Raw genomic sequence first — 12,293 nt, forward strand, 5'->3', positions numbered from 1 at the left:
GGGAATGCACAATAAACGGTAGGATACTGAAAAGTGTAGAGGAGCAGAATGACTTTGGAGTGCATGTCCACAGATCCTTGAAGGTGGCTGGACAGATAGATAAGGTGGTCAAGAAGGCATACAAGATACTTGCTTTCATTAGCTGAGGCATAGAATATAAGAGCTGGGAGGTTATGCTGAAACTGTATAAAACACTTAGGCCACAGCTGGAGTATTGCAAGCAGTTCTGCTCACCACACTAAAGGAAAGATGAGATTGCACTGGAGAGGGTACAGAGGAGATATACAAGGATGTTGCCTGGACTGGAAAAGTTTAATTATGAGCAAAGATTGGATAGGCTAGGGCTGCTTTCTTTGGAAAAGAGGAGGCTGAGAGGAGACCTAATTGAAGTATATAAAATTGAGGGGCTAGTTTGAGTGGATAGGAAAGCCCTATTCTCCTTGGTTGAGGAGTCCATAACCAGGGGGCATAGATTTAGGGTGAGGGGATTAGAGGGAAATTTTTTTTACCAGAGTGGTGGGGATCTGGAACTCTACCTGGAAGTGTGGTAGAGGCAGAGACTATCATATAACTTAAATAATTACTTGGACATGCACTAGAAGTGCCGTAACCTACAAGGCGACAGACCAAGAGTTGGAAAATGGGTTAGGTTGGATGGCTACTTGTCAGCCAACGTGCACCCGATGGGCCAAATGGCTTTCTTCCTTGCTGTAAATTTCTATGATTCAACAAAAGCTCAGAACCGTACCTCATTTTACAATTAGGCTTTCAGCCACAACATGGAGTTCCATTTCAGACCATAATTTCTGCCCCCATTTTGTCTTTCTTCGCAGATTTCAGTTTTAGTCTCATTTTTCCTTTTTTGGTTTTGGACGACAGCTGTTTAGTCTGTTCACACCTCCTCTAGTCACTTGCCTTTCTTGTCCCATTCTTTTGTTTCTTTACTTGCCCCATTACCACTCCCTTTGGCCCTGCATAACTAATTCCTGTCATTTAATCTCTCCTGTCTTCCACCATATCACAGACCTACCCCTTTCACTTGCTTAAAACCTATAACATTTCTAACTTTTCCAGTTCTGATAAAAGGTTATCAACCTGAAACAATAACTGTTTCTCTCTCCAAATACTGCCTGACCTGATTAATTCCAGCATTTTGTTTTTAATTTCAGATTTCCAGCATCCACAATATTTTGTTTTTGTATTAATGGATCAAACTCAGCTGTTCCTGGTTTGTATGCCTGAACTACTCACTGAACAATCAGGTGAGCCCCATCTTGTACTTTTTTTTTGAATTAATAGAAGGCAGCCATTCAGCCCATTGTGCCTGCATCAGCTCTTTGAAAACACTATCCAATTAGGCCCACTCATCTTCCCTTACCCCATGGGGTTGAAAGGTTTTCCCCTTTTAAGTATTTTCCAATTTCCTTTTGGAAGTTACTAAGGAGCCTGCTTCCAAATTGGTAAAACTTCACATTTAAGTTCATATCTTGTATTACCAGTTTTTCAACAACTGTTCTAGCTCAGTATTATTGGAAACTGTTATTCTGTTAGCTTTTTTGATTATGCTCCCGTGAAGCACCTCTGAACATTTTACTACATTAAAGGTGCTTTATAAACGCAAGGTTCCCCCCCTTCCCCCTTTTGGCTTTCATGACACACAATGACAGGGAATATCATTTGTATTAAATCAGTAAATTGAGGGATTGAAATGACAAACCATAAGGGAAAAGTCGGAATAGTTTTCGCATCATAACAAATAGGTACTGGCTTAAAACATTGTGCATTATGTGACAGAGGTAGTCTTATTGGAAAATTATGCAGGTTCTTCAGTTGCATACATTGTATGAAAACACCAATAACCCAGGATTGTATTCTTGTTTTACTATATACCAAGTCACACACTGATAAAAGATTACCATGCAAGAAAAGCTTAATCCCCTAATTTGGGGACGTTTATGGTAATAAAAGTTTTTTTTGCCCACCTCCCCTTTACTTGCAACAGAATTCAAAATTTTCCTGCAATATTTTAGCTCTTATGATGTTTCCTTTTAGAGTGAATCAATTTGATTGGCACACTGGTCTATAACAGAATGCTACTTGATAAATAGTATACACCCAGCAATATCCTTTTGGTCCTTTTAAGTCTTTAACCTGAACAAGGTAAATAGGATATTTATGTAATCATTGAAATGCAATTCTGGAGGCTACCCTCTAAATTAAACATCTATAGACCAGCACTCCTACTGGTAAGTACGTCTAAACTTAAGGAAACCAGTGAACTAAAAGCTGCTGCAAAATCAAGCACAGCTCTGCTGTCTGATTGCCAATTTGGTTTTAAAGCAAATCAATTAACTTTTGATGCTCACAATCTTGGTCAAGAAATGGTGCAATTCTCTCCCTGTGAAGCACTGAACTAAGCTGTAGTCCACAATTTCCAGAGGTTTTGATAAAAGTATTGCACTCAGCCTCATTGTAAAGCTGCTTGCATGTAACATAATGGAGAACATTAAACTTCCTCAGAAAACAAGGTCATTTTGAGTCACTATTCATTTTCTTATCCTAACACCCATAAAAGATTTAACCTGAAAGCATGCCTGACCAAAATTGATTCCTCCTCGATCAAAAACCATATCTTTGCAAACCACTCTCTGCTGGTTGATTAAATCCCACCTAAAATTGGCAACTGAATCACTGCAGATATTGTTATAATTGAGGCAGTGACTGTACACATATTATCCTCAGCACAGAATATAGCAAGTCAAGAACTCTGTTTAGGAAGATTGATTAAAAGGTCATGGTGAAAATTTTAGGCCTCTACAAGATTATGACTGGAGTTGCATTACAATGGTTGCTCAGCACTCAAGCCAGTGTTACGACCAAGTGAAAAAAGGTGTCTAGGGTTCCCGCTCAGCCTTCACCTGGTCTTACTGTAACTGGGTGCAAATTTTTAAAACACTGTTTTTAGCTCCCACTTGGTGAATCCTTGTTCACCGCTTTCCAATTATAAGACAAGGAAACTAGCACAAACAGGTTTTCTCAGGTTTAAAGGAGGTTGAAATTTAACAAACTCTAATTTGGTTAACGCCTACAGATACACGACGTGCCCACGCTAGCATGCATACGCTAAACACACGTGCTGATGGAGACAGAACAGAAGAAAAAGTGGAAAAGTTTGAGGCAATCTCTGGTGAGAGTTTTTGTTACGAATCTTCGAGCTCACTGTAGAGTCCTTGATTGTAGGTAGATCTTGCTTTTCGTTGGGGCACAGTATTATTCTTAAACCTTGTTCGCTGTAGGAGACTTTTCTCTCTTGGGGTTCATGTGTCTTCAGTAGATTTGGAGTTCCGTGAGAAAAGAGATGGGAGCAGACAGACAGGAGGCTGTGATAAGCCACCCAGGAGAGATCTTTTCAGTCCAGGAGCAAACCGACAGAATTCAAACTGTTTGTACAATTCAAGAAAAAAAAAACAAGTTGCCAAGCAGGCTAGTCATGTGACCAGCTGGTCTGACCATGTGTGTTTGTGGATTCTCTGGTCTGAGCTCAAAATCCATTGTGGGTTAAATTGGATAAGGGAAGTAACACCTTTGTCTGCACAAGCACTGTTAATATGCAAATGTCTTTCCAGCCAGGGGCCTGGTGATTTTTTGAACATGTCCTTTCTTCACTTCAGCAACAGTTTTCAAATCAACGTTCATATGACAAAATCCAGGGAGAAGACTTGGAGGGCGGAGTTCCGGACCAGTAAGTATAAAAAAAAACCTACCTCTGGTTAAAAAAAAACTGAAAAAGTGACGTCACAGGAAAGCTGTGACCTGATTGGATGGTAGTGAATCTGTACTGAAATTGAAAATAAAACATTGATAAAAATTGATTAAAACCCTAATTAATTAAGTAGAGTAACTAAACTGGAGGGAGATTACTGTATTTAGTTAGCATTTAATATTTATAGTAGAAATCTAGCACTAGGGACCATATAGTTAATTGTAACAATTTAGTAAGGATTTAATAAGTATTTATTTATTTTAAATTAATTTATTAATTAGTGCTAGAAATGTCAGTTAGAGCGGTAAAGTGCTTCATCTGTGTGATGTGGGAGGTCCGTGACGCTTCCAGCATTCCGGAGGACGACATCTGCAGGAAGTGTACCCAGTTGCAGCTCCTCACAGACCGCATGGATCGGTTGGAACAGCAACTGGATGCACTTAGGAACATGCAGGCGGCAGAAAGCGTCGTAGACAGGAGTTTTAGAGAAGTGGTTCCACCCAAGGTGCAGGCAGATAGATGGGTGACCGCTAGAAGGGACAGGCAGTCAGTGCAGGAATCCCTTGTGGCTATCCCCCCCCCTCTAACAAGTATACCGTTTTGGATACTGTTGTTGGGGGGGGGGGGGGGGTGGTTGGCCTATCAGGGGAAAACAGCAGCTGCAGCCAGAGCAGTGGCACCACAGCTGGCACTGTTGTTCAGCAGGGAGGGACAAAGCGCAGAAGATCAACAGTTATGGGTACTATTATAGTCAGGGGCACAGATAGGAGCTTCTGTGGATGTGAAAGAGACTCCAGGATGGTATGTTGCCTCCCTGGTGCCAGGGTCAAGGATGTCTCTGAACGGACAGCGGGCATTCTGAAGGGAGAGGGTGAACAGCCAGAGGTTGTGGTACACATCGGTATCAACGACATAGGCAGGAAGAGTGATGAGGTCCTGCAGGGGGAGTTTAGGGAGTTAGGTAGAAAGTTAAAAGACAGGACCTCTAGGGTTGTAATCCCGGGATTACTCCCTGTGCCACGTGCCAGTGAGGCTAGAAATAGGAAGATAGTGCAGCTAAACACGTGGCTGAACAGCTGTTGTAGAAGTAAGGGCTTCAGATATCTGGATCATTGGGATCTCTTCAGGGACAGGTGCGACCTGTACAAGAAGGACGGGTTGCATCTAAACTGGAGGGCACTAATATCCTGGCTGCGAGGTTTAGCGTCACTCGGGAGTGTTTAAACTAGTGTGGCAGGGGGGTGGGAACCAGATTAGTAGGACAGGTGAAATAAATGAGGGCAAAATAGTAAATAAGGCCAGTAGGACTAAGAGGAAGAGCAGGCAGGGAGATGTTGCTGAACATAGCAGGATTGGTGGTCTGAAGTGCATTTGTTTCAATGCGAGAAGTATAACAGGTAAGGCAGATGAACGTAGAGCTTGGATTAGTACTTGGAACTATGATGTTGTTGCTATTACAGAGACTTGGTTGAGGGAAGGACAGGATTGGCAGCTAAATGTTCCAGGATTTAGAAGCTTCAGGCGGGATAGAGGGGAATGTAAAAGGGGTGGGGGAGTTGCATTACTGGTTAAGGAGAATATCACAGCTGTACTGTGGGAGGACACCTCTGAGGGGTCCTGCAGCGAGGCAATATGGGTGGAACTCAGGAATAGGAAGGGTGCAGTCACGATGTTGGGGGGTTTACTACAGGGCTCCCAACAGCCAGCGGGAGGTAGAGGAGCAGATATGTAGACAGATTTTGGGGAGATATAAAGGTTACAGGGTTGTAGTGGTGGGTGATTTTAACTTCCCCTATATTGACTGGGACTCACTTAGCACTCGGGGCTTGGATGGGGCAGAATTTGTAAGGAGCATCCAGGAGGGCTTCTTGAAACAATATGTAGATAGTCCAACTAGGGAAGGGGCCGTACTGGACCTGGTATTGGGGAATGAGCCTGGCCAGGTGGTCGAAGTTTCAGGAGGGGAGCATTTCAGGAACAGTGACCATAATTCCATAAGTTTTAAGGTACTTGTGGATAAGGATAAGAGTAGTCCTCGGTGAAGGTGCTAAATTGGGGGAAGGCTAATTATAACAATATTAGGCAGGAACTGAAGAATTTAGATTGGGGGCGGCTGTTTGAGGGCAAATCAACATCTGACATGTGGGAGCCTTTCAAACGTCAGTTGATTAGAATCCAGGACCAGCATGTTCCTGTGAGAAAGAAGGATAAGTTTGGCAAGTTTCGGGAACCTTGGATAACGAGCGATATTGTGAGCCTAGTCAAAAAGAAAAAGGAAGCATTCGTAAGGGCTAGAAGGCTGGGAACAGACGAAGCCCTTGAGGAATATAAAGAAAGGAGTCAGGAGGGCTAAAAGGGGTCATGAAAAGTCATTGGCAAACAGGATTAAGGAGAATCCCAAGGCTTTTTATACATATATAAAGAGCAAGAGGGTAACCAGGGAAAGGATTGGCCCACTCAAGGACAGAGGAGAGAATCTATGTGTGGAGTTAGAGGAAATGGGCGAGGTACTAAATGAGTACTTTGCATCAGTATTCACCAAAGAGATGATGAGTCTAGGGAAGGGGGTGTAGTCTGGGTCATGTCGTTATCAAAAAGATGTTGGGCGTCTTGCAAAGCATTAAGGTAGATAAGTCCCCAGGGCCTGATGGGATCTTCCCCAGAATACTGGGGGAGGCAAGGGAAGAAGTTGCTGGGGCCTTGACAGAAATCTTTGTATCCTCATTGGCTACAGGTGAGGTGCCAGAGGACTGGAGAATAGTCAATGTCGTTCCTTTTGAAATCCAATTTTCTTGCCTTTGTACTTGTTAACTTACTTATTTTTGTTGCTGTATAATAATTTCTTTTTTAAAAAACTGCAATCACAGCACTGTAAGGAAACATTTATAATGTTAAGACAGCGGGTCTCAAAAGGTATGTCAACAGTTGCAAGCAACCACCACATACAAAAGTTTTAATACAATAAGTTTTTAATCCTAACCAAGGTTTCAGTTAGGTGCCAAGTGGGGGTTGTATCACCAGAGGGGGAAGAACACAGCAGAAAAGGAAAAGTCAATCCACGTCTGTACATTATGCATCTCCTAAAAACCAGATTACGTTCTACATAGTTGGAGGCTTTGGAATGGTCCACTTGTCCACCCAGTTGGATGGGATACGCCACCGTGCATAGAATTAGTGAAAGGGAAAAATAAAGCAAGAGGTACATGTTTGTTGGTACGTGCCTTGTTTAAGGACACGCAATAAGCAATAAAAGGCTTTCTACAGTGACAGCATATGGAAAAATCAAACTTTATTTCAATGAACATGTGCCTCAAGGACATATAAAAATTCACAAACCTCAAGGACCAGAAAAATACTCTCCCCTCACTTCCCTCCCCACCACCTCCCGCTGCAAGATAGCCAATATGTGGAACTCCCAGAGAACATAGTTGATTTGAAATAAAAACAGAAAATGCTGGAAGTACTCAGCAGGTCTGACAGCATATGTGGAAAGAGAAATAAAGCTAGGTTTCAAAATGATAATCTTTCATCAGAATGGAAAAAAGCTAATTTGGGACTGACTGGCACCTTTACAAAGCGGAGATATTAATTGTTAAGAAGGAGTGTTTCAAAGATAATTAACATCACAGCTTGATTCAGCGCCCCCAAAGAGAGGTATGGAAAGAAAATTAGTATTTAAGGTAGTGTGGGATGGACATCCATGGACTCCTGATAATGTGCACTTTGAGCTAAAGTGTCTTTTTTTTTTGCTCTGAATTTTTTGGGCCTTTTAAAGTCATTTAGAAATTGTACAGTTAAAATCTGTTTAAGCATTCTGGTCACAAAGAACCTGTTTTATTACAAAAATTGCTGCACTGACTAGCACTATACAAAATGCATTTATCATGTACACCGGTACAAAAGTATCTGAATCTGTTTTACTGAGTACATCTTCCCATCCAATCATCATGCTGCCTTCATAATATCTGACACGAACGAACTAAGTCCCATTCAATCCAAGCACTAATGCATCTAGAAAGGAAAAACGCATTTGCTTCTTTCCCAGTTTTCTTTTCAGGTCCATTTCAGTGTAGGAAACAAATTATGTATTCCTCTTAAGCATTCAAGAATAATTTCTCAGGCTGCAAAAAGTTAGCCACATTGTTCGTTTCCTGAAAAAAGGAAGCAGTATAGTTCCAAATAGAACATGGTGGATCTAGCTACGTGGGCAGATGATCTTCACATCGAATAGCTCGGTATTTGGACATTTCTTCAGGAAACACTTTGCTCAGTTCATGAATCAGAAGTCCTTTGAATTTCTGAAACAATAAAAACAAAATTCACCATTGCAAAACATGTTTCATTACGAGCTTAAAGCTAGCACATTTTTATTCCCTAGGCCATTATTTTTACACCCTATCAAGGGCATGTGCTCTCTCTCCATCCATCACAACACCACCACCCATCCCTCCACACCACCTTTTTTTCCCCGATTGCTACCAGTCATTTTCAGGTTCTATTATTTAGAAGTATCTTCACTGATATTTGAACGCTCTGGATGTTACAAGAAAAAGATTGCTTTAACACTTAAAAACATTCTTAAAATATAAAAACAAAACCAGAGAAAAGTTATACAAGTTAGATGTCACAGAATGGTAGAATGAGTTTATGCAACTCTCGGTACAATTTCCAGATTTTCACTGGGTTAAAAAGAAAAGGTCATGAAGGTGAAAACATTATCAGTGTAAAACAAAAACATAATTAATCAACCCAAGCTATTCTTATACATTTGTTTCCAGTTCAACACCAACCTCATAACAGTGCAAGTTGAAGAAAAACAACAAATTATTTTTAAAGAAACAAAAAAGAGGAGGAAACACCTGCTTTAGTGGCAGTTTGGGGAAGAGTAGCTTCGCCAAACTTTGTAGCTGTAATAGCTGCACACAAGACACAGAAACAATGACAGCAACTTTAACTACTTAAGTGCAGTTTTAAATGCTGCATTACAGGGAAAGGCCAGTTAGACCAATTTACACCAGTGTTCCCTCTCCACACAACCAACCACTCAAGTCTAATCCCATTGTACTGCTGTTCCTTTAAACGTAGGTAGGATGTTTTTAAGAGTTAAATTGACTCCAAGATGACAAACCTAGCAACAGAGGATTGGAAATGTGAACTCTCCCCCTCCCCACCCCCAAATACTCAATGGCCAGTGGATCCAAGCCTCAGTTCCAGAAGAGGAGGAAGCTGGAAATTGCATGCAATATAAATTAATGTTGAGAATTTGTTGTTCCAAATAAAATGTGCTGACTCTCAAAGCTCTGTAGAGCAGTCACTGACTATCCAATCAACTTATAGATTTATCTCCTCCTGTCAACTTAGGCACAAGATGCCATAGAAGACAATAAGACTAATATAAGTGCCCTTCCAGACTGCATTTCAACAAAGGAAGAAACTTAGCCCCAACAATGGATAGGCTCAAATCAACTGGACGAGACAAGAAAAGTTACTTTTTTGTTGCAGTTTAATTCACATGCTGACAAGTACAAAGCCACAAATGCCTAAAGGAAAATTCTGCCCTTTATAGTTCAGTAAGAATAATTAACTGGGGGGGAAAGCAGACTTCAATAGGGCAAGAATAGAGCTGGGGTGAATAAACTGGAGTCAAAAGTTGGCAGGAAAACCGGTAGCTGAACAGTGGGCTACCTTCAAGAAAAGATAGTTTGGGCACAATCAGGTATGTTCTCTTGAAGGGGAAAAGGTAGGGCAAAAAAATCCAGAGCTCCCTGGATGACAAAAGAGGTAGAGATTAAGATAAAGAAAAAGTGTGCTTATGACCGATGCCAGGTAGAAAATACAATTGAGAACCAGTCTGAATATAGAAGGTCCAGAGGGGAAGTGAAAAAGAAAATAAGGGAAGCAACGAGAGAGAGCAGGGAAAGAGACTGGCAGCTAACATGAAAGGAAATCCCTAAGTTTTCTATGGGAAAATAGTAAAAGGGTGGTAAAAGGAGGAGTGGGGCTGATTAGGGACCAGAAAGGGGATTTACACATGGAAGCAGAGGGCATAGCTGAGGTATTAAATGAATACTTTGCAACTGTCTTTACCAAGGAAGATGCAGCCCAGACAGACAATGGTGAAAGAGGAGGCAATTCAGACATTAGAAGGGTATAAAATTGATAAAGAGGATGTATTAGATTGGCTGCCTGTACTTAAGGTGGATAAAACACCAGGTGCGGATGAGATGCATCCAAGGATACGGAGGGAAGTGAGGGTGGAAATGGAGGAGTCACTGGCCATAATTTTTCAGTCCTCCTTAGACTCAGGGGCGCGAGAGGACGGGAGAATTGCAAATGTTACATCCTTGTTCAAAAAGGGGTGTAAAGATAAGTCCAGCAACTATAGGCCACTTAGTTCAACTTTGGTGATGGGAAAAAATAATTCGGGACAAAATAGTCACATGGATAAATGCGGGTCAATTAAGGAAAGCCAGCATGGATTTCTCAAGGGAAAATAATGTTTAACTTGCTGGAGGTTTTTGAGGAGGTAACAGAGAAGGTTGATCAGAGCAATGCTGTCGACGTGGTGTACAGTTTGATGCAGTGCCACACAACAGACTTGTGAGCAAACTTATAGCTCATGGAATAAAAGGAACGGTAGCAACATGGACATGGAATTAGCTGAGTGACAGGAAACAAAGTAGTGGTTGATGGATTTTTTTTGGGGGGGGGGGGGAGGGGGGTGGGGGCGGGAGGAAGATTTGTAGTGGAGCTCCCTAGGGATCAGTGTTGGGACCCTTGCTTTTCCTGATGTATATTGATGACCTATACCTTGGTGCACAGGGCACAATTTCAAAGTTTGCAGATGATTCAAAACCAGGAAGCATTGTGATCTGTAATGAAGATAGGGTAGAACTCCAAAAGGATTAAGACAACTTGGTGGAATGGGCAGACAGGTGGCAGATGAAGTTCAATGCAGAGAAATGTGAAGTGATTCATTTTGGTAGGAACAACATGGAGAGACAATACAAAATAAAGGTATAATTTTAAAGGGGTTGCAAGAGCAGAGGGACCTGAGTGTATATGTGCACAAGTCATTGAAGGTGGAAGGGCAGGTTGAGAGAGTGGTTAATAAAGCACACAGTAATCTGGGCTTTATTAATAGGGGCACATAGTACAACAGCAAGGAAGTTATGTTGAACTTGTATAAGACACTATTTTATTTCAGATTCCCAGCATATAAGACACTAGTTCAGCCTCAGCTGGAGTATTGTGTCCAGTTCTGGGTGTCACACTTCAGGAAAGATGTGGGGGCATTGAATAAAGTACAGAAAAGATTCATGAGAATGGTTCCAGGGATGAGGAACTTCAGTCATGAAGACAGATTGGAGAAGTTAGGGCTGTTTTCCTTGGAGAAAAGGCGGCTGAGAGGTGTTTTGATAGAGGTATTCAAAATCATGAGGTGTCTGGACAGAGTAGAGAGAAGGGTTCCGAAGAAGGGTCACTGACCCGAAACGTTAACTCTGCTTCTCTTTCCACAGATACTGCCAGACCTGCTGAGTGGTTCCAGCATTTCTTGTTTTTATTTCAGATTTCCAGCATCCGCAGTATTTTGCTTTTATATTAGATAGAGAGAAACTGTTCTCACTTGTGAGAGGAACAACAACAAGGCGGCACAGGTTTAAAGTATTTGTTAAGAGAAGCAAAAGTGACACGAGGAAAAACTTTTTCAGACAGAGTGTTAACATCTGGAACGCACTGCCTAAGAGTGTGGTGGAAGCAGGTTCAATTGAAGCATTCAAAAGGGAATTAAACTGTTATGTGAAAAGGAAGAATGTGCAGGGTTACAGGGGAATGGAACTGAGTAAATTGCTCTTTTGGAGAGCTGGTGTGGACACGATGGGATGAATGGCCTCCTTCTGCACTGTAACAATTCTGTGATTCAGAACCTGGGAAGCTTGCAAATGTCATACTCCTTTTATCTTACAGATTTGCTTCCGATATGCTTGCTGCATCACAATGCATTGCTCCCCAGGCATTCTCCCTCTGTTCACACTAGCTCTGGTGCTGCATGACAGCAAGTGCAACAGATCAGGAAAATTGGTGATGTAGGTTATTTCCATAAAATAATGCTTTTGCTACAAGGGCATAATCAGATCATGCATTCTCAAATTTTTTGCCATGTATGCTACACTGCACCATGAATTTATTTATTTGCGGTATATGACTTTACTATGAAGTGCTCCTACATATTAGATACCTTCAGTGGATAGCTGCAAACATACCTCTGGAAGTATGGCATAAAAGTTTTGTGCAGCACTTCCCAAAAACAAAGCAACTTGTAATTTAGCCAAAAACAAAACGCAAATGACAATGAAATCAGTACAAAACTAATACTCCACATTTTTCAACTTCACATCTTTGAAAAGCTATCAACTTCTAATACAGAATATCAATACAGATGATAAAACATAACCAAGTAGCTCTCATTCCAATACACACTGGCCTCACTAAATAAGAAATGCCTGGTCTCCCACATACATTCAATGCC

At 41.4% G+C, this 12,293-nt stretch overlaps 1 protein-coding gene across 1 annotated transcript in view; it reads right to left on the reverse strand.

Moving 5' to 3' along the window:
• Positions 1–6,784: 6,784 nt before the first annotated feature.
• Positions 6,785–12,293, reverse strand: part of med10 (mediator complex subunit 10) — a 30,480-nt gene continuing 24,971 nt past the window's right edge. The window contains exon 4 of the mRNA XM_068050599.1: positions 6,785–8,061. Coding sequence (XP_067906700.1) covers positions 7,963–8,061 — 99 coding nt within the window. The 3' untranslated portion in view covers positions 6,785–7,962. The remainder of the gene's footprint in view (positions 8,062–12,293) is intronic.

This window comes from Heterodontus francisci, chromosome 2 (assembly GCF_036365525.1).
Source record: "Heterodontus francisci isolate sHetFra1 chromosome 2, sHetFra1.hap1, whole genome shotgun sequence".
Classification (NCBI taxonomy): domain Eukaryota; kingdom Metazoa; phylum Chordata; class Chondrichthyes; order Heterodontiformes; family Heterodontidae; genus Heterodontus; species Heterodontus francisci.